Source organism: Lichenostomus cassidix, chromosome 2 (assembly GCF_008360975.1).
Source record: "Lichenostomus cassidix isolate B80296 chromosome 2, HeHo_3.0, whole genome shotgun sequence".
NCBI lineage: Eukaryota > Metazoa > Chordata > Aves > Passeriformes > Meliphagidae > Lichenostomus > Lichenostomus cassidix.
The window spans coordinates 13,826,715-13,849,340 of NC_139482.1; the positions used below are offsets into that span (position 1 = coordinate 13,826,715).

Consider the following 22,626-nt stretch of genomic DNA (forward strand, 5'->3'; position numbering starts at 1 on the left):
TGGCATGCTTTGCAGATACTGGGCTATAGATGTGTTTTCTGGCATCTTACACAAATCTGAAGCTTTTCACTGTAATAACAAAGTTCAGACTTCTACTGGTTAGGCAGCAGCTACCGGAAAGTCATAAGCAGTGAGAAGCAGGCAGGTGGCCGGGAGGGATGACTGACATCACTGATGTCTTATTTATTTATAACTTCAACAAAAAACAAAAGAAACACCTTCCATGTGTCCTCATTGAGCACAAAGTGATTCTACATCACACTGCCTTCCTGCTGCTGTTACCAGGACTGTGCTCAGACATTTCCTCTCCTGCATGTGCTCTGCAGAGAGATTTCTTCAGCAGCATGTTGGGTGCTAGAGAATTACCACCTTGAGCAGGCACCCCTCCTTCTCCTCTGCACTCACAGGGACTTTGGACAGAAATAGAATTATGGGGTTTCTACCCCACACACAACCCTCCAAGGCTCTCATTCTGCCTTGCCAGGCTTTCACTCTTCCTTGTTAGGAGCAACAAACACTCATCAGCCAGTGAACAGAAAGTCTGGGGTTTTGCTGCCCAGCTCTGCTCAGCCCTTGAGCTCAGATATACCTCAGTGCAGGAAGCAGAACAGATACTCCCCTTTCCAAAGAAGTACTAAGCCACCTTCAAAGCAGAATTGCTTTAATCCTCAGACACAACATGTGGTGCTCATGAGGATGTTACTTGCAATTGCATGCTGTTTCTCCAGCACATGTTTTAACAGAACAACTGGATTTTGTTTCAGCTCCAACCGCTGTCCCTACCGTTTCCGAAGGCAAGCCCGTGGATGAATGTGATGACGACCAGGCAAACTGTCACAGTGGCACAGGTGATGACTACCAACTGACAGGTGCAGAAACCATCCTCATTCCATTGCAGCTTCATTGTAGCTCATATCCATCACCAGCTTAATGTTTGCACTGATTTAACCACTCAGTATTAATGGGCATTAGTATGCAGTTTGTATTGTTAGTGCTGTCAAAACATGGGCATCTGCCTTTTACATATGACAATACTTTTGATTGTTTTCTCAGCTATGTAATTTTTGAAGCAAATAATAGTGACTAGATGTAAGAGAGGGCAATTTTTTGAACAGCAATTGTGTCTAATCAAATCTCCTAATCAAACTTTCTCTTGCTAAGAAAAAAGCTGGACAGCTCTCTTGAGATTTATTGTCTGAGATTGAAGAACTTAAAATATTGTTTAGGTTTACATACAGGCTTCCCACATAAAACTTAGTATGGGACTCAAATCTCATCCCCAAACCTTTCCCAGACAGAAACAAAACAGATTTGTTTCATCAAAGCATACTGACACATACTCACACTGCCAGAAATATTTCCATGAGCCTTCCCGCCAGCACTGCATTACAGCCACGGAGGGGCTGATGTTCTCCAAGCTGCCATCACCAGCAGAAAAATAGGAGGGGGAGATGGAATATAGACTGCATCTGGAACACAGGAAGCTTGCTAGATTTCATATCCTCACACTTTTGCACACAATCACTAGTCCTTCTAAGACAGCTGACACTGCACCTCTATGTTTTTGATCTCTTCTTGGAGGTCACTTGTTCTACAAACCTCTGTGTCTGTTTGATGAAATCTATACATCTACGGTAATTGAGCCTATTTTTAGATGCAGCGACACAAGTTATTTCATCACTGCTCCCTCATGTGCTTATCTAATAAATGTTTATTGCTTCTTATATCCATGACATAAAATAGCATTAAAATCTGGCAATAGCTGTCCAAGAGGACGTTGGGAAAGCTTAGGTAAGAGATTGGCTTTTTGGAATGAGCCAAGTAGAACATCAGGCAGCAGATACAAATGGAAGTGAAAGTTTCAGCATCAAACCCTTTCTAAGCTTTGTCAATGTCTCCTGCAATTGCATGTTGCAAATCATAAATTGTAAAAACAATTCTTGAGTGGAAAAGACAGTGCATGGTCAGTATCACTGCTTTTCAAATCAGTGTCCCAGATAAATCTTATTCTTTTTGAAAACAGCCATGCAGGGAGTCTGATAAAATCATCTGTATTGTGTTAAGGTGGCTCAGAAAGCTTTCGATGTTACTAAACATTGTAATTTATTTATTATTCAGAAAAGAAAGAAGCAGGTCAGGAAACACTAGGGCTTCCTGCAAAGCCCTACATTGTCTTGTGAAACCCAATAGGTAGAGACATATTTCACATAGATGGAGGCTCTGCCAGGGGACACAGACTGATCTATGCAAGCACCTTCCAAGTTCATAGTCTCTGCACTTCAAGGAGCCCAGGATTTCATCCCACATGTCCCTCAGGGAAAGTTTATTGAGCAGAAGAAAAACCTTCTGGCAGTTTCTGCAGATGGTGCTCAGGGGGCAATTTATAATCTCTAAGACAAGGGAACAGTCACCAGCCTTCCTGAGCACCATCTCTTCTAGGGAACTGAACATTTTTCAGTATTAATACTGAAAGTTACTACATTGCCCTCCTACAAAAGTGCAGACACGTAAGAATAATTTATGATTACAACACCTAGAAACCCTAGGCAGTGCATACCCAGTTGCTCTGGACATTGGAGAAATGCTGCATATGATGTTACTTAGAACAATAAAATGCACAGAGCTGATTTTACCAATAAATTAATTGTAAGCATTCTTTTCTTCCTCCAAAATGCACAGAAGGCAAGTGTGTAAGTCTTGAGGCCTGTTAAGGATAGCAAGGCAGTGCAGAGGGGATTTCATGAGTGCCTTTCCCTCTTTTATCCGTTCCCAGTGCGAGTGTGGTGCTCGCGCTCTCGTGGGCGCGACTGGAGAGTCGCTTCCCTGACAGCACTTGCACATATGTGAGAACCACAATGAGCCTCCCTTGCAATTAACTGTAATTGTGCTGTAGGCCAAATTCCTTCCTGCTCTATTTGGACCCCATACAGAGCTGCTCTATTTGCGTGGTTTATAGCATTTCCCATAAGATCATTCTCACAAACATAAAGCTGATACAGCTTGGGCATTCATCTCATTGGAAGTCATCATAGTCATCCTTTCTATAATGCTTTAAGCACTTGCTTGCTGGAGAAAAGAAAAGAGGAGCCATTGACTGGTAATCAGCACCCCACCGTGCATTTATAATTGTACTAATTTCCTTTTTGTTTCCTTATGAATATGATGCTTGCTTTAAAAAGTCAAGTATTTTAAAAACACCAATTAGTAAGCCTAGGAGAGGGCCATGACCCCACTCACCTCTTGTTTATCTGCTTGAAGAAAAGGACAAAGGGGAAGTCCTTGATTCTTCCTTCACTTTGAGACAGAAGTGAAACCTGCCTTAGACTGGATCCTAAAGTCAGGCAATTCCCATGCACCTCTCCTGTGAGCTGGTCTCACAAAGCAGCTGTGAAACAACCTACAGGGAGGCCCCAGTATTACCTCCCATCCCTGATACAAGAAACAACAGGTCATGGGTAAATGAACAAAATAGTGACTCTTAGGAGGTGCCATAAAGACCAGTTGCTGACTTCCCATGTGATTTGGAGCAAATCAGTGTCTATAAACCAAGGACAGACACAGGGACATGGTGAGGATTATTTAGTTGGTGTTTGCAAGGATTCCAAAGATACACAGCTTTATTTGATGAAGAGTTCTTGTGTTCTTTTTTAATAAAGGAAACCAGACTTTTAATGTTATATTTTCATGCTTAAGCTCACATACTCCGTTACCTACATGTCTAATAAAGACAGTCATATTTCAGGTTTATATATAGGATATTCCTAATGACTGCTGTGTCCTTTGTTGTGTCACATGTATCATGATACACATAATTTCTTTTCCAGGTGGGACTACAGTGCTGAATACAGAAAAGCCAACAGTAATTGACAATACATTACAACCAGGTAAAAAAAAAATCTTATTAAAAGCATAATAAATTCCATACCCAAATTTCGTGCCAGAGACAAAATAATGAATTGCAGCACTTCCTGACTTACCATTCCTTGAAGTCTCTGAAGTAAAGAAGCATCTGGTCTCTTAGCTCTGTACAGTAAATATTTTATTCCTTTCATCCACATGTAGATGCAGCAGAGAACAAGATTTCCTTCTGCATCAGCAAATGCCAAGTGCTGACAAAATTAAACTAACTTAATCACAGAGTACACTTTATAAATGTGGCATGTCAGTGACACAAAGTGTGTTTGCAAACTCTGGGAAAACAAAAACAGCCACACAGGCCCACTCACTATTTATATCCGTGGTTTTACAAAACTAAGACAAGTAAAGTTTGCCAGTTTTCTCCACCAGGGAGCTGGCAGTTTTACAATATTGTTTGCTAGCAAGTTTTCTTGAAATGGGGTTACATAAACTGCTACCATGAACTTGAAAAGGGAAAACCAAGTTGTCACTGGCAGCAGGTCCTTGTTACTTAATACAATAGCTAGCAGCTTTTAAATTCCTCAGTTTGCTGCTTCCTCAGCTTTCATACCATTTTTTTTAATATCCTGTACAATTTACTGGAAGTGGGGGAGAGGATGGATTTGGGCTGAAAACCTGAACTCCAAAAACTGTAAGCACTGGTTAAAAATCCTTTGCATCATTAATTGTGGAGCGGTAAAGAGGTCAGTTTTCAGTTACTCCCATTTCCTCCATTAAAGCACAGTCAGGCACAGTCTTGCAAGTGATTTATTAACAGGGTGGGTAAGTGTTTATCATTGTTTCCTCAACCATGTGACACCATCCATTCTTGCTTCAAGTGAAAGAAAGGGACTAATAATGCAAAAAATTTCCTAAAGGACACTGATGGTGTTGATCTGATTAAGAGATAGAGCTGACTTAGCTCAGATGTTGTTCCCACTCTCGGCCTCCGCATTCAGATATTGCAGAGGCCAATGCTTTTCCTCTCCTCAAAATTTGTCTCCAGGGTCACCCAGTTGGCTAAGTCAGCACACACTATTTTTACCTCTGCCCTGCTTTATGAGCAGAGGGGGACTGTGGAGCACCAGTGCAATGAGAAACACAACAGCAAGCCAGTCCCCACTCCCGGGACACCTCCCCACCCTCCCCTCCACAGTCAGCACTGTTGCAGGGCTGGACTGATCCCACAGCTCTGGAAAGGTGTGGAGGGATGCAGAGGAAGAAAAGATTCTGTGCAGTGGATTTAGAGCAAAGCATTTTAATTTTTACGTCTGAAATTATCTGTTAGGTTTCTATTTTGATGAAATTAAGGAATTTTTTTTACAGCTTTTTCAAACTACCTTCTTGCATTTAAACAAATTGCAAATTCAGGTAGTGCCTCTGTGCAGTGCAGTTTCACTCCCTCCTAGCAGTGCCAGCTGCTTTGCAGGTCGTGTTTAATCCCCTTGGCTTGGGCGGGACTCTCCAGTAACAGATTGACTGTTACTGCCAGAGATTAAGATATCCTCATTTTCTCTCCTTACTTCCCTCCTGCACCACCTTTGCTTACTCTGTGATGTGCCAAATTTTTTCTCTATTAAAAGAGTTTCTGAGGCTCTGTTCAGAGCATGCCAATGTTACTTCCCTGCATTGTGCTGGTAAGAACCGTTTCCTTCCGGGGAATAAGGGACGAGTTCACATCCCCAACTCCAGGCTCCCACATGGCAGCACATTACAAAGATTGCAGATAGAGATCAGCCAGACGCTAATAAATAAGAATAAGGTTTCCAGAATCTCCAGTTTAAGACGTAAAGGTTTCCAGCTGCCTCATAATCCCTCAGTGAAAACCAGCCAAAGACTCCCAAAAAAGGGCAGACAGACATTTCGCTCACCATGGGGAAACCCCTCGTGGCATGGAGGTGGTATGAACACCTCTTTCTGCTGAAGGGGCATGGCTGGACTCGGCTGTCACAGTGAAGCCCACGGAGCAGGGGCCATGCAGCCGAGACTGAGCCTGTTCTGTCAGCTACAAATAACATTGTTTAAACTGCCCTTCAAGTTCCAGGGCTGCTCAGGGGCCCCTGGCCCTCAGCTGCCTGAGGAGAAGTGCACTCTTTCAGTTCTTCTCAAGCTGAACAAGGTATGAATTTAACACATCAAGGACTGAGCTTTCAGCTTTGGCCTTAATACCCTCTAAGGCCTGGTTTACCTTAAGATGCTAAGGCACTGTGAGGTAAATGATCTCCATGCCAAGGAGCTGTTCCAGTTCAGTTGCAGTTTGTAGGCTACCAGGGTAACCCTGCATGAGCCACTGGTGCCAGTGGTGGCCACAGCAGCTTGTCCACCGTGACTGGGGACAGAGACTGACCAGCCCTCTCAGCAGCAGCCCCTGCCATGGCACAGGTACTTTGCAATAGGTGCCAGCGCCATGTACTGCTGTCCTACTGCCTGCATTCCAGCCTGCAAATATCCCTAATCTTGTTATCCCAGACTAACATGCTTGTGTGTGTCAAAGCCTGAGATTATCCTATTCCAACCAGCTTTCATACACTATGGAAACAGTTAAGAGCAAATAGCTAGAAAGCCTCTGTGTATAAACAAGCTGTTCCATGAAGGAGTCTTTTACAGTTCATTTCAAGGGGACTGAATTGAATGAAAATAAAAAAGAATCATTATTTCAAACTTCTAAAAATGTTTAAAGGTTTGATTTTTTTTTAAGAGAGGATCTACTTTCCTCCTCAAATTTGAAAAGATGCCTTTTAAAAATCCATCTATCAAGGTAAATGCCTCTCAGTTCTCAGCCCTAAGACTTTCTAACATCTAGTCTTTTTGAACACATATTTTTCAGTTCTAAAGGACTATTTGAAATGCTTGTCTTTTAGCTATTTACATACAGAGCAAGCTGTTCATTTACATTACATTCTCTCAGTGTGTAATCCGAGTCCTTTGTAAAGCACACTCATCTGAGAAGTAAAGTACCTTGTTTTTCATGCATGTAATAGCTAGCTCAGAAAAATATAACTAAGAAATCCTGAAGTTAAAATCTATGCTAAGAAATATTTTAAAGGTAGAATAGGTCTGATTCTCATTTATGCTGGAGCAACTTTGTATCAGTAAAGGGATATTAAGACAGTTAAATTATAATTTACTATCATTTAGGGTAATTCTGTGCTGCCAGCATAAGTAGTATAAAAAGGTGAAATGCAAATACGAATCAGACCAAATATACTGCTTTGAAGTGGTCCAAATTATGTTTGTAATTTCCTATTTTAATGTTGATTTACCCTTTGGCAGGAGCATCTTAGAGGGCGCTTTCATAGCATCTTTAATGCCATCATGCTTCTTCTTGCCTCTTGTTGGAGGAGTTATACAAATATGTCAAAGTCTGTGGGCCACAAAAGATTAATGGACTTGCAAGAAACTCACTCAACTAGATTTTCAAATTACTTTCTTGCTCATGTGCAGTAATGGTCCCAGCTGTGAGCAAGATGTGGTCAAAAAGTACAGCTGTTGGTTATTCTTTGAGAGGATAAATCTGTTTTAATTCAGTATCACGTACCCTACATTTTGAAAAAGGCATATGGGATTTCGTCACACCTCCCTCTCAGATTCTCATCTGAGCTGCTGCTATTTGATTACATAATAGCTGGTTTTCTTTGTCCTCTCAATACACACAAACCCAGAGATCAATCACCTATTGGCAGTCCTAGCATGGGAATGGGCCAGTGCTGCAGAGGGAGCCCAACAATTGCTACTCGTCCCTAGTTTCCTTCCTTCCACCAGAGCTGCCAAGCTATAGTTCAAGGACAAAGGAGAGGACAGATTGCCTGTAGCTTGCTGTGAGCTACTGTATCAGCCCCCTGGGACCTTTAATAGAAGGGTTGAACTAGTCTGTCTTTTCTGGGGCAGATCCATTGTCCATGCTGAACCGTAACGAACCTCTCCTGATGCTACAAGTGTCCATTATTAATTAGCTAGCAGGTCTATTTTTCCTTTTTTATGAGTCCCTGGGAGAAGTGTTGGAAGAGACATAAGAATAGGCAATAAGAGATGGCATGTTTAAGAAGCTCATAAAACAAGAGCACTCTGAAATGCCTTGCCTTTGACCTTCAATCCCATTGCTATGATTGTCTAAGGAATATAGTAACACAATAACTTTTGAGAAAACAATAGGAACCTAGCAAGAAACAGCTATTTGCGTGCAGGTTACTGGTCAAATTCTCCCCAGTTTCACTGTATTCTAGTTCTGCATGGAAAACAAGTTCATTTTTATGCTACACCATGCTGTCTCTGAGACTGAAGCCAAGGAACACAGGCATGGCCAAAGCATATCAGACTTAGGCTCTTTGCCAATTTCCTGGACTATATATTTCAAATGAAAGTGTAAGAAAGTATTTATTAGATGAAGCTGTGAAATTTAGCTCTGTTTTGAAACTCTCCTTATGATCCTAGTGCTCAAAACTGTCTTCAGAGCACAAAGTAAAAGGCTTTTGTCACTTCCTGCAGTTTAGAATTCACAATTAAATTCTGGATATTTTCCTTATCCATGTCAGTGTCCAGTTCTCTTTGAATTGTGTTCAATCTTAGCAGCATTCGAGGGAGCAAGTACCACTCATATCATATGAGAATTTTTTTCCTTTGATTCACACTGAACTTCACTGGATATCTCAAAGTACTTAGGCTATGAAATGGAGAAAACAGAATATTGTTCCATTCTAAATCTCTGGATTCATCACTCATTTACATACTTTTCCTATGTATTCTGCTATTTATTTTTATTCAGGGTTGAACAATACCAGTCCTTTCAATGTCTTTGTGCTATGTGCTCATTTATGCTGTGTGGTATCTTCAGATGGATGTGATCTATCTACCACTGTTCGCCTTTCTTGTGGTTTGAATACCACGCAGGCTATCACTACTTTGCATGATATAATCCTTTGGGATTAATAAGATTAATTTTGTTCTACGTTTTCTAAAACCTTTTCTAAAGTTCTGTCTCATGGCTCTGATGTCAAAGCCATGCAATATAGCTCTCCCTAGGCCTCCTTGACAATGAAAGACCATTTTTCACAATCTTAAAACTCTTTAATTCATTGCAATGTCACTTTGTTTCTTTAAAAAACCCCTTTGATTTTCAGATGTCCCCTTTTGGGCAAGATGCCTTTGATCATGGCCCCATTGTCTAGAAAAAAATACCCCATATACTGAAGAAAGAGACATAATGGATTGCCTTTCTGCACTCATGTGTGCATATGAGTTCTGCTTCTTCAACATTTTGAGCCCAAAGAGAGATTGTTCTCCACATTCTGCTTTTTTCCTAGAAAGGGGAAGGGTGCTCCAGGAAACATATTTCCTCCACATTGAATTCCTGTGGCAGACATTATCTGTTGAATCCATTTGTTCCCAACTAGGATGCTGCATTCGTGACAATGTGGAGTAGACCCCTCTGGAGGCCAGCAGGAGAGAGGGGGGAGGCAGTTGGGATGGGGAGGATGAAAGAAAGGAGTGAAGAATGAGGGCTCAGTGCAAAGACACCACAGCACAGCCAAGGCACTGACAGGCAGTGGAGAAGAGCTGTCACGAGCTCAGACCTCTCTGCTGACAGAATGAAATTTTCTAGGGGCCAGAGGGGAGAGGGAACTGTGGCCTCAATGCAGGGATCCAGTGAGTTGAGGAAAAACTGTGTCTGGGAGCAAGGGCCTGCCAAACAAGGACGCAGCAGGCAAGGAGGGAATGATAGATGAACCCTTTTTATATCCATTCTGTCTCAACCTACTCACCTGAGGTTTTGTGTTGTTAAAATTATTATTCTAGCTTACCTTCTGTTAAAATCCAGGTTGTGAGTTCAAAAGCTTTACCAGTCTTCCCTGGCAGCTCAGTACATGGAGGAGGTCTTTGCCTCTTCAGACTGGAAGAGCTCCACCTCAAAGGTCTGGCAACTGCAGGTCTCAACACACTTCCCATATTTCTTGTTATTTTCCCACAATAAACAAGCACATTCTAAAGGTTGCATTATCTTTCTTGGCTTTTTTATTAATAATGGGCAAGAAACACAATTCTTCCCCCAGAGCTGATATTGATGGGAGTATAGAGTCCTTTGTTCTTAGTTCATACTTGCACAAAGCATCTCATTAAAGTAAACCTAAGTTATTCCTTTAATAAGGCGTGAGTCATGCCTGAGAAAAGACTCCAAGATTTGGTCACATTGCTGTTGGGAGGGTATTGCTCTACTGGGAGTTGTCATTGCTCAAGGTGAGATAAAACTTCATACCAATGGGGTAGGAACCAAATGCTCAAAAGATTTCAAACTGCTTCTGAAAATAAGAAATGCAAAGGATTTATGTGCTATCTTTGTGTAATCTTTCCATTGAAATTCCAAGTTCTATTGAAGAAAATAAGCTACTATGTATTAAACCTTTGGGCAGAATTGAAAAGAAGCTGAAAACAAGATATGATCTCATCCTGACCATAATACCAGACTTCCCTTATTTTATGCAGAGCTTGTTTTGAAGCTTATTTTGAGTTCATTTGGCAATCAGCCACATTTGTCCCTTTTCCCTCTCAATTTGTCCATTTCAATGCTGCCATCTTGTGGGCCTACTTAACTGTCTGGAAGATGCTGAGAAAAGTTCCTTATTGAAGCCAAAAACTATAGACTTCACCAGGAATCCTTTCCTGCCAAGGACATTCCATTAACATTTCTGGTTGTTCTTATTTTTGTCCAAATCTCATTGTGAGTTGCAAAATGTGGCAGCATTACGGTGCAAAGAGATACTGACAACCAGAAAATCTAATAAGTCAGTCAGAGATTTCTTTCTGAGTCTTATATGTTACAACATGGTTATCAGATAATGCAGGAAAATCAGAAGAATCAATCTAACCACAGAAAAAAAAAATCCCAAATATGGGTCATAAAGAGACAAGAAACAACCACATCATTTACAAAAAATAACAATTTTTCATCTGTTTCCCAGGAGGGCTTCTCTTCCTATGGCTTCTCAGAATTTCAGGAGAGAATGGTTCTCTTAATGGTTAAATGTATGCATTTATTTTGAAGTACAAAATCTAAATTATGAAACTGATAATCACATTTCATCCCCCCCTTTTCTCTCTTTCCTTGCAGAGCTGCCACTATACAATTTCAACTGTGCCTTTGGCTGGGGATCCCAAAAGACTTTGTGCCACTGGGAGCATGACAACCAGGTGGATTTAAGGTGGGCCATCCTGACCAGCAAAACTGGGCCAATTCAAGACCACACAGGTAATCATGAGTTCATGATGTGGCCATTTTACATGGGATGAGATTGTTCTGTTTTTAATACCAACAGCTTTCAAAATCACAGGACAATTAATTAAACCTAAAATACATAAAGTCACAAAGATGGGTCTCCAGTAAACCTCACCCATTATAGGTAATCACAACTGACTGTAATTGTCCATTCTGCTGGAGAAGAAAGATTGTTTCTTGTCAGGAACTGAAGATATTCCCTTCCCCTGACTTGCCTTTGGATAATCATCACCTGGGGTAGAAAAATATCTGAATGACCAAATATTTTTCAAATATAAGTGACCAGCTAATACAGTCAAGAACAAACTTTGCATTTTTCCTGTTTGTAGTTACAGGGACTCCCCACCAAAGAAAAGTACTGTATGTAAGTGAAATTTCCCAGATGGGTGTATTACCACACCCTTCTCCTTTCCAGCAGGAGTTGGAGATTATAGCTGTTCTCTGTTCACACAGTTTTTCAAAAAATATCAGCCCAGGGAATTGATTGGTTTGTTTTGTAGCACCTCATAGCTTGGCATAATTAGACAATAAATTTGCTGCAGGCTAGTGGAGAAGGGAGGGCACTGTGTGACCTGCACAGCCTCTCACTTTAGTGTTGCATGCGTGCAGATTAATCAAATGGGTTGAGATGAATCCCCCTTCCCACTTCTGCTACCCTTTGCTTAATGAGAATGACAAGGAAATTAGACAAAATTGGACTTTTTAAATTCTGAGACACTTTCAATTGAATCTTAAGACAAGTACAGTAGTTTCAGGGGAAAAAAAACTTGTAATACTTTGACTATAAATGGCATTGTACAAATAAATGGCATCAAATTAACTAAATGCAGTTAGCTGAAGTGAAGGCTGTAATGGTGGAAAAATTGATGTAGAGTAAAGTGAAATGGCTCAGTAGGATCTGACATTGAAAGGAGGTTAAAAGCTGTGTTAGCCAGAGACTGACAAAATCTAAAAGGCATGCATAAGTAAAGCTCTAATTAAGACAATGAAGACAGAGTTCCTGACCTGGCACTGCAATAATATTCTGAAAATGAGAGCTATCTGCACTTTGCCATCAAGGATTATAGAAAGACTGAACCTGTCTTCAGTCAGGAGATGAAGAAATTATATTCTTCAAATGAGATTTTGTTGTTTCCACTGGGCCCTGCTAGTACAGCAAACTTATTTTTTCCATGAGCTGTAGCCTTAGTAAATCTTGCAGGCAGCCCCTTTTTCTCTCACTGCACTACATTTCAGTATTTTCCTAAATTTTCCTTGAACTTTAAGAGCACCTTCACCTGCCAGGTTTGCCATTTGCCTGCCAGCAGGCACGGAGTGAGTGGAGTGGATGTGAACCCAGACCACGAGCAGTCTGAATGGCACTGATGTCCCAAACAAACCTCAGTGCACAGCAAGGCCACCCTGTGTATTGGGAGAACCACAGTGAGCAACTCCAGGGATATCTTTCTCTCAGCCAGAAGTATAAAGCTGAAGAAAATGCACAGAAGTAATCTTGCACAGCAATTGCTTGAAGACAGCAGGATACACTTGATGTCGCTTCAAATTATATATCTTGTGATGAAATCTGGCCAGTGTTAGGTCTTCCAACTCAGACAGCTATCCTAATGCTGTGATTATTTTCCTTTTTTCCTCCCTCTGGATTTCCCTATTACCATTCTTTGATGAGATTTGCACATGTTGTGCTGCTCTGCACAGAAGCAAAGGTGGAAAGAACATATAGACATAAGCATTCCTTCTTAAGAAGCTGGATAAGATACTGCTGTGGAAACACAGAAAAAAAAAAATCCTAAATTTTTTTTTCACAATTTAACACCATCTTCTCCTATAAAATTCTTTGACCTGCATATTGGGCAGAATACCTATAACTGCTCACAGAAAGATCCAAAGAAAAGAAAACAGCCTTGTCTCATGATAGAAGAAATTCATTCCTTTCTCATTTATTAGGTCCAGCCACTGGGTTTAACCCACTCTTCTTTGTTCCTGGTTCTCCTCTCACTGCTCTGTCCTTCATATGGTTACCAGAATCATAATGCTCACCCTCCTGTTTTCTTTGGTGCAGGACTACACAATTGCAATCCAGCAAGTCTCAATTATGCATTATTTCACATGTAATTCAAGAATGTCATGTATAGGCAAAGACCAGTGCTGATAAAACACCACTCCTAGAAAACATCTTCTTTTGCTTCTTTTTATTTTCTTTCATTTAAGTGTTGGTATAAACAGCCATATGTATACTTATTTCAGCAATGTTTGAGAAATAGTATTTCTTGTTATTACTTTTATCCTTCCTGCTCTCAAAATATCTTTGTACCAATGTCAATAAATGCTGACTCCATCCTTTTGTGTGAGTGCATTGCACATGCAATCTATTTGTACACACACCAGGATGAACTTTGTATTTTTCCACCATGACTCTCTGCAAAGACACTGTCCAAAAGCTGACTGGAATGGATGGATCTGTGGCTGATGTAAATCAGAAGCACTTCTCTATAGTCAGTATCTTACTTACCAATTTTCTGTTACCAAACTAATCACACTCCCACATGCTTATCTCTCAGCATGATCAAGAAAGTAATTCTCCAAGTTAAGGGTATAAGGTATTCAGATTTCAGTATGAATAAATCCATGACGCCCTTGAGAAAGTACCAACCATAATCTCGCCCTTTCAGGAAGGGGCTCACAAATATATAGAGCCCAATATATTGTTACAAAAATCAAGGGCATAACTCTGACACCATCTGTGACAATGCTCAGCCTCTATTTGGAAACACTTTCTGGATCTCAGTTCCTGATCTCAGACCATGGCTGTTCAAAGCCATTTCACCCTTCAGTGTTCTTCCCATTCTAATCTTGCCTCTTGAGCACAGATTACTTCAAACAGAGATTTTTTCTTTAATAGCTGTTTGCACAATTAGCATAGATTAGGCCCCAGGGATTTCTGTTTAGCCTGCTGAACTAGGCTGGCTGTTTTCAGGATGTGCACACTGACTAATGGAGCACATGCTGTCTCACCAAACATGCTTTTGCCTCCTTCCCTTAGCAAAAGCAAATGCCTTGTATGTGTCATGTGGTGAGCATGTTGTTAGGGTTCACACTTGGCACAAAACATCCCAGTGAATAGCAGAGGAGATGGCCAGAAGGAAGTGTAGAATAACAGAACTGTTTGGGTTGGACAGGACCTTTAAGGGTCATCTAGTCCAACTTCCCTGCAGTAACCAGGGACATCTTCAAACCTGACCTTGAATGTTTCTGGAGTTGAGTTGTCTTCCTCTCTGGACAACATGTGTCTTTGTTTCACCACCCATCAAATTTCTTCCTTATATCTAGTCTGAATCTACTCTTTTTTAATTTAAAACCATTGACCTTTATCCTGTCACTATATGCCCTGTTAAAATGTTTGTCATCTTTGCTGTAAGCCACCTTTGCTGGCTGAAAGGCTGCAATAAGGTCTCCCCAGAGCCTTCTTTTCTCCAGGCTGAATAACCCCAACTCTCAGCCTGTCCTCAGGAGAAGTGCTCCAGCCCTCTGGTCAGCTTTGTGGCCCTCTCCTTAGAGCATATCAGCTTTCCTAGAGCTTCCCAAACAACACCCTCTGACTCTCTTGTTTGTGATGCTTGACCCATGAGCATGGAAAAAAAGCAAAAGATCAGGGGTGGTCGGGGATTCTTATGTTAACAAAGAAAATTAAAGCTGGTGGCTATTCCTAACGCAGTCCTTCTGTCACAGTAGGAGATGGCAATTTCATTTACTCACAAGCTGATGAAAGCCAGAAAGGCAAAGTGGCCCGACTGCTGAGCCCCGTGATTTACTCTCAGAACTCTGCCCACTGCATGACGTTCTGGTACCACATGTCAGGAGCACACGTTGGCACCCTGAAGATCAAACTGCGCTACCAAAAGCCCGATGAATACGACCAGGTGCTGTGGACCCTGAGTGGGCACCAGGCAAACTACTGGAAGGAAGGACGTGTTCTTCTGCACAAGTCTGTGAAACACTACCAGGTGAGTTTGGCTGCTCCTCACTGAACTACCACGGCCAAGACCAGCAGCACCTCGCTGGTCGTGTTTTATACACCGCAGTAAAAGATGTCACTGAAGGATTTATGTAGACAATATTACACCTACAGATGAGGTACGCTTGCTGTGACTAATAATAGTGAAATATTTCATGGTATCTCAGATTACAGTGATACAAGCGCTTTCTTATCAGGGGCCAAGTAAATACTTTATAAATCATTTATCATCAGTCACAAAACTGCCTCTTTGCCACAGTTTTGCTGATGTAAAAGTCTTTAATAAAGTCATGACAGTGCATAATTTACGTTTGCCTGTGTAAGTTCATAAAGGCAGGCAATGCAGATTTTCAAGACACAGTCAAAGCATATGTGAGTGTGACATCATGGCAAGTGAAGATGTCTGTTAACAACTAATTAAGAAATCCTGACTGCTGCAATTGTGTGCTAACATGAAAACAATGTGAACGCTATCTTGTTTTTCCAGGTGGTCATTGAGGGAGAAATTGGAAAAGGAACTGGAGGAATTGCTGTGGATGACATTAAAATTGACAATCACGTAGCACAAGAGGATTGCCGAAGTAAGTGTAAAAGGAAGAACATAGAGAATTCTCGTCCAAAACATTGTTTATTTTGTTTTGATAGCTGTTTTTATCTGTGAGAAACGGTTGGATAACTATTAGCTATGTTTCCACTGAAAATATCCTGATTCAGTCCATAGCTTTATTCATGGTAAGTGCCACTAGTGTCACCTTGGTATGACAGCAGCTTGGATCAGAACTGGCATTGTATACTAACATGGGTCACAGCATATTCACATTCTCACATCTCTCCCTGTATTTCATATTGCTGCCCTCTTTAAATTTCTATGCTTTTCCTATTGCAGGACGTGTTTTAACTAATGCACAAAATCCAATTTTATTTATTCGCCCTTTTTAGATCACTTACTACGAAGCCTTCTTAAATTCTTTTTTAAAGGAGCATATCAAACCCTTACAGGATAAGCAGATAGGGTGAAAGGGCCCCTGCTCTGTCCTCTGCTGTCCTGTCATTCTGAGTTTGCTGTGGCTCATTTGCTGCAGTCGTCAGCTCCCAGACATACAGGACACAAAGTAATGTTAGGACATGGCCTTTCCCATGTCTGAGCCAGGCTATTCCTGAGATGCTCTTTGAGCCCTTTTATTCCTGGCCAGTCTTGAGTTATTCCAGTCACTGCTGATCATATGCACATTGCATACTGCACGTAATTTGGCAGCAGCAGCCCCAGATAAACAGAAGCAACTGAACACTGTCCTTCACAGTGGGGATGAAGCAATTACTTTTATATAAATGAGGGAATAGAAATGAGAACCCGCAGCATTAAGAAGATAAGTTTATTCTGTGTGAGTTGGCAATACAACTAAGAGCAATAATAGAGGGTGCTCCTCACCTTTTGTAGCTAACATCTTTTTAAGGGTAACATGCCAGTCTTCAGCTACGTGGTAATTTCACTGCAGGATGAGAAAACTGTACAATCTCTTTTTATCACATGGTCCAACCCCTGGTGTTCATCAAATGCCACCAGAGTTACAGAAAGCAGGAAGGGGAGCCAGAACACACTGCTTAGTCCTCCTGCAGTGTCCTTAGTGCCAAGAAAGGTGCTGGGACCACAGTGACTGTATTTAATTGGCTCCAGCATGAGAAAGGAAAATAACTTCTTTCCTACCTCCATGTTTTGGTTGTTCAAACCAAATGTTGAGTAAAGATTTCTGCCTGAGGGAGCTAAACCCAAAAGCTCAGTCTGAAATCCAAACACAAGTGGTCTTGCTATAGTTAGTGAAACTATTCTTGTGATTAACTATGCCTATGCTGATGAAGTGTTATGGAATTGGGCTCCAAAATTGTAAATACAGTGAATGAGATGCTAATTCATCACACTGATTTCTCTTTCCCAGGCATGGAAAACCCCTGCTGATAACTAAAACTGTGCCAAGACTGGGCGGAGAGGAGTTTTTTAATCTTTCTTTCTTTCTCCATTAATTTTCAGAGCCCATTATAATGAACAGCTCTGTCAAGCCGCCATAATGATGCTCTGACACAGGAAAATCTGCTATACCATTATTGCCAGCATGATAGTCAATCAGTGTTTGTAACCCTAATAATCAATGTCAATTCTTTTGCTTCATTAGAATCAACTGATGTGGAGAATGAAATAGATGAAGAAGAAGACCCAGAAAGTAATCAAACAGGTAAAAATTGTGTTATTTTTTAAAAGGGAATGAATTTTAATGCGTATTTTAATGTGAATTTGTGCATTCTATTTATTTATTTATAGATCTGTTCTCTAACTGTGTATTGTATTAAGGAGTTTTGATTTATCTGGATCAGAAGTCTTACGTTTATTTGAAGGTTGTAATAGTTTTATTCTTCCGTGTCATATGGACTTACGGATTTTTTATTATTTGTACCTGTCTCAAACATTTCAAATTTTGTATACCTAATTTGTTACATTATATTCATATATGTGCAAGCACATTATAGCCCTTTAATATTTTGTTGTCTAGAAGGCTTTTCCACTGCTGAAGAGAGCACTATCATTATCTCTTAGAATTTATGACCCTCACCGTGCCTCAGTAATTAGGCTCAAAACACTTCAGGTTAAATGTTTCACAGACCTGGCTGAAAATGCCATTTTATGACCAGTCTACCAAAGCAATATCATTTCCAATGATGATAGCTGTAAATGGATCATTAAATGGATCATAATTGTCATATTGTTCCAATAATAAAATATACTTGCATTTTTCAGGCAATGAGCTTAATCTTTTTCTTTTATAGTCAACAGGATTGCTATAATTGATTTCAGTGAAAAACAGTTTGTCCAAAAAGGCTTTTTGGCTTTTCCAGCAACAACTATGGTGTTTTTTGCTTTTGGATCATTTTCCTAAACTAAAAAAGTTGAGGGAAAACATGATGATACCCAGGGAATATTTTACACAAGGGGGCAGAGTGCTCTACTGTGTCAGTTCTGCCACTATTTGCACTTCAAAATCCAATCCTTAAGTCATTAAGTAGAGACCAAATGGCTGGATATTCCCAACCAATGTCTTAGGCTCTAACCTCTCGCACTGAGCTGAGTAGGATTTGATCAACATTTTTTAGCTAAATACTGCAACATGGCAAAATATAATCAAAAGGCCTCATTATTCACTCCCAAGGCTCCCACTTAATCCAAGGCAGAACCAGAGCTCTTCTAATAGGCAGCAGATTCAAAGATTGGAGAACAGTCTGGAAAAAAATCTACAGATATTTGGGCCACATTATAGTTTTCAGCTATTTATGACCACCTTCAAAAAGCTAGGTTTTAAAATTAAGTAAAAAGCTTATGTCAAAAATCAGTGGTCTTATCAAAATTTCCAATTCATTAAGCAAAGTTCTAACTAGGATCAGTTCTGAAAGTTTTGCAATTCTTTACTGAATTTCAGGGTTTACACCTCCATATCGTGCAGGTGAGGACTATGATGACAACATCTCCAGGAAGCCAGGCAATGTTCTGAAGACCCTAGATCCAATCCTTATCACCATCATAGCCATGAGTGCACTCGGCGTGCTTTTAGGAGCCATCTGTGGAGTTGTCCTGTACTGTGCCTGTTGGCACAATGGGATGTCAGAGAGGAACTTGTCTGCACTGGAGAATTATAACTTTGAACTGGTCGATGGTGTAAAACTGAAAAAAGATAAACTGAACACACAGAATTCATACTCGGAAGCATGAAGGCGTAAAGCGGCTGGAGAAGTCAGAGAATCGGGATGGAAGGACATAGCTCAGTCGTGCTGGGGAACTGTTGATCTTTTACTGTACAGGCTGAAAAGTGCATTGATGACACTGAGCCAAGCTTTTCTCAGGAGCTTCAATGAGTGTGTAACCGATGAACATGGACAACAATCTGTGTTAACAACCTGAATCATGTACAGTCTGCTTTTTCTGTTGGTTTTATTTGAAATAATCGAATGCTGGTGTTGAGACCAAGTATGATTGACTTATAGTTCATTTTGTCTTTCTTTCTCTCCCTCTCTTTTGTTTTCCGTTAAAGGATAATTTTGCTTTTACTGTGCAAAATCCAAGATGCTGTCACAAAATGTATTCAGTGGGGTCCTTTGGATGGACATGCTGTCTGTAGCTCAGTGCCCAGAAAATATTGGAGTAACAGCAATTTAGTGGACTTCTGCACCTGTATTTGTGTATAATTGCTCGTGTTGTGCATAGGCAAAGAAGGGTTAGGATGTTTTTGAAAGTACTGCTGCATCAGTACTGATATAGCGTGTCAGCTCTGTTTACGAAGCAATACAGTCAAATTTTATTGATGTTTTTCAGTGTTGTACTAAATTTTGTGCTTGTGAACTCCATAAAAGAGTATGTGCCATCATCAGACACAACTGGTAACCAAGTGTACTGCCTAAAAACTAAACAAAAAAAGTCCTTGGCACTGGCTAGTGTATGTCCTCTCAAGTGCCTTTTTGTTTGTACTGCTTCTCATTGTGTTAACATTAACTACAGCTTCTCTGCAGTTACGCCCTTGTCTTTAATCATATTCTGATGGCTCACTGACTAAAAGAAAAGTATATTTTAGTGTAAGAAAATAGCCTCAGCCAAGGCAAGGGCTAATCAGATTTGACAACCTGGCTCGATTGTTCTGCTTTCTGTATTTCAACTTCATGTCTCTTGACCCTTTTGTATAAAGCTGCAATATCCCCTTTTATTGTTCTTTCATATAGAATGTATTTTCAAATGTAAAATCTCTCTCCCTTTCTCTTCTCTTTCTCTCTCTCTTTGTCTCTCTGAGTAGGTTGCATAAGCATTTGCCATTGCCAAGGAAAGAAAACTTCAGCTTTAACTTGCTGGTAATGGCAAAGGATTTTATTAGAGTTTGTGTTAAAAAATAAGGGAAAATTCTTAACTTTATCCTCCAAAGTCGAACTTTGGGTTTCTTCTTAACAGCATAAAGTGACAGTATCTTTTTTCCTGATGTCATGAAACATGTCTTTATCCTGAACAGCTTGCCTCTTAATTACACTGGGGAAAATGCTTCCCTTACTGAAAAGATTGCCTTTAGATTGAGAAACTTTCCTCCTTCTGCCCCTACCTGAACTCAGAGTTCTGTTCTCTCAGTAACAATGTATTTCCATGCTAATCAATGCTAGTTGGGCTTACTCGTGGGTACTGAGGGCAGAATGAAATCCCACAGTGTATGTAGGGTATGTTCTTACCATCATGTTACATCCAATTGGCATTTCAGACCAGGAGGTTTCTGTTTGACCACTAGTGCAGACAGTGACCAATTCAGTGAACTGACTACCCTAAGCTGTCGGAAAAATGTGTTTGACAATGATGTGGCATTTTTTTAAATATTTTAGAGCAAATACTATTGGTCAAATAATATCCACCAGCCCATGCAGCTGGTCCAACAGGGTAAAAAGAAACAAGAGCATGTTTCCCACAGGGGTCCATAGGAGGCAGTGAGGGAGCAAAGGGGTCACTCCCCTCCTGCAGGTGTGAAGGTAACCCTGGGTTTCTGCAGTGACCTCACACAGCACAGCCATAACTGGGGCAGCTTCAGCTTTCCCCTGGGTATCTACCAACCAGCAGATAAAAACAGTGCAAATGTGGGGGAAGGAACATCCTACCAAGTGCTGAACTCATGTTTTTCCTCATTGAATTTCCTGAGTAGAGTCAGGGAAGGGAATGGGACTTTCTGAGTTAGTCTTTTCCAAAATTGCTTTTGTAGAAGAGCAATGAAATATCCTGTCCAGGATTAGGATTAAAGAAGGGCTAATTCCTCCTTGAATTACTTGGAGCTACAGAATCCACCCCTATTTATCAACCAAATGTTTCGAAGCATATAATTTCACCAGTATGAACTATAAACAGAAAAATTTGTAGAAAATCCACCAGTAACCCAGAAACTGAAGAAAAAGGAGGGAATCAGTAGGTAAAAATGAAGTCTGAAGTTGAAAATATTTTAAAGGAAGACCCAACACTTAAAAAACATGGACAGCTGCTACTTCAGAGGGGCCCGAAAGGCAATGATTATCAGGAAAACCCAAACACCCATTTCAGGTCATCAGACCTTAGATTGATGGAAGAGTTACCTCCCCACCCCCTCAACCTTGGCTCCTCCAAAAGACAAGACAGTGCACCTAAGTACTGAAAGTTTTGCCTAAAAGTTAGTCCATGAGATGTCCTGAGTGACAAACACACTTTGTCAGAGGTAGAATTTTCATTGGTTTCTAACACTGTAATTGGACCATAATAGTATTGCAGCAGCTAGTTAATTAACCCAAAGAAAAAAAGGATTTTTCAAAACTATTTTCAGCACACCACCACTGTGTGAGTCAGGAATTAAGGGTCTGTTCTCCTTCGCTGAAAAATCTTCTAGTCCACTAACTTGTCTAAGAGTTACATGCTCATATTGCCTTGAAGAGAAAATCCCATTGGGGAGCCCAAGCCCAAAACCTTTTGAAATACTCCCACTGATTTCAATAGATCCCAGACCAGCTCTTGGTCTTGATCTATTTGAACAGAAAAGCTGATAGTTGGTGGGTTTTTTCCGTCTTTTAACACACTGAGAATAGTGAACATAAAAAGGAATTTATCTCCTTTGTGGTCTTCAGACATTACTATGATAATGAGGATTTAGCACTGAAGATTTGATTTCTCTGAAGGTAATAGAATTAAAGTTGCCCTTCAATAAAGGAAAAATGATACTGCAACTTTACATTGAAAAGTATCTTGCACTGATAAATATATTTAAAAGAATTATATGTTTATAAAGTTATTAATTTGTAAAGGCAGTGTTACAAAATGTTCAGTTTATATTGTTTTAGATTGTTTCATAATTTTTAAAGTGTAAAATAACATATTTTTTTCTTTATTGAAAAACTATAAAAATCTTCTGTAGTAAAATGATTTCATTTTACTGGTATATTATTGCTTCATGTTTTGTACCATCATAAAACTTTGTGCAAATTTTTTTTACAGAAATTTTTATTTTCTATGACAATATGACACTTGTAAATTGTTGTTTCAAAATGAACAGCGAAGCCTTAACTTTAAATGACATTTGTATTCTCAGACACTGAGTAGCATAAAAAAAACCACATAGAACTGAACTGTAACTTAAATTTCCAAACTATGACTACTACATTCCAAAGAAACAGTTGAATTAAACATTTTCATAAAATATCCCATAGCTGATGTATTTTATTATACTAAAATGGATTGGTATTATTAAATGGCTGGTTTAATTTAGCATCTTGTAACAAGCATAATGTTTTAATCACAATTATTTTGTTGCTAGGCAACTCCAACAAACACACACCTGGGTGGGTTCATTCATTGCTTAGGATAGAGAGATTCACCTCTGTTTGACCTGTTCTCTTTCCTTGCTGGAATACACTCCCACAGCCTGCT

General features: G+C 40.2%; 1 protein-coding gene across 7 annotated transcripts in view; it reads left to right on the top strand.

Moving 5' to 3' along the window:
* The window catches only part of NRP1 (neuropilin 1), a 113,071-nt gene extending 90,673 nt beyond the window's left edge, over positions 1-22,398 (top strand). For 3 of the 7 annotated variants that reach the window (XM_085050366.1, XM_085050367.1, XM_085050368.1), the window contains 7 exons: positions 765-869; positions 3,825-3,884; positions 11,000-11,137; positions 14,891-15,165; positions 15,664-15,757; positions 17,345-17,404; positions 18,641-22,398. In XM_085050366.1, coding sequence (XP_084906492.1) covers positions 765-869; positions 3,825-3,884; positions 11,000-11,137; positions 14,891-15,165; positions 15,664-15,757; positions 17,345-17,404; positions 18,641-18,930 — 1,022 coding nt within the window. In that variant the 3' untranslated portion in view covers positions 18,931-22,398. The remainder of the gene's footprint in view (positions 1-764; positions 870-3,824; positions 3,885-10,999; positions 11,138-14,890; positions 15,166-15,663; positions 15,758-17,344; positions 17,405-18,640) is intronic. The other 4 variants (XM_085050369.1, XM_085050372.1, XM_085050373.1 and 1 more) reach the window with 4 other exon arrangements.
* The last annotated feature ends 228 nt before the right edge of the window (positions 22,399-22,626 follow it).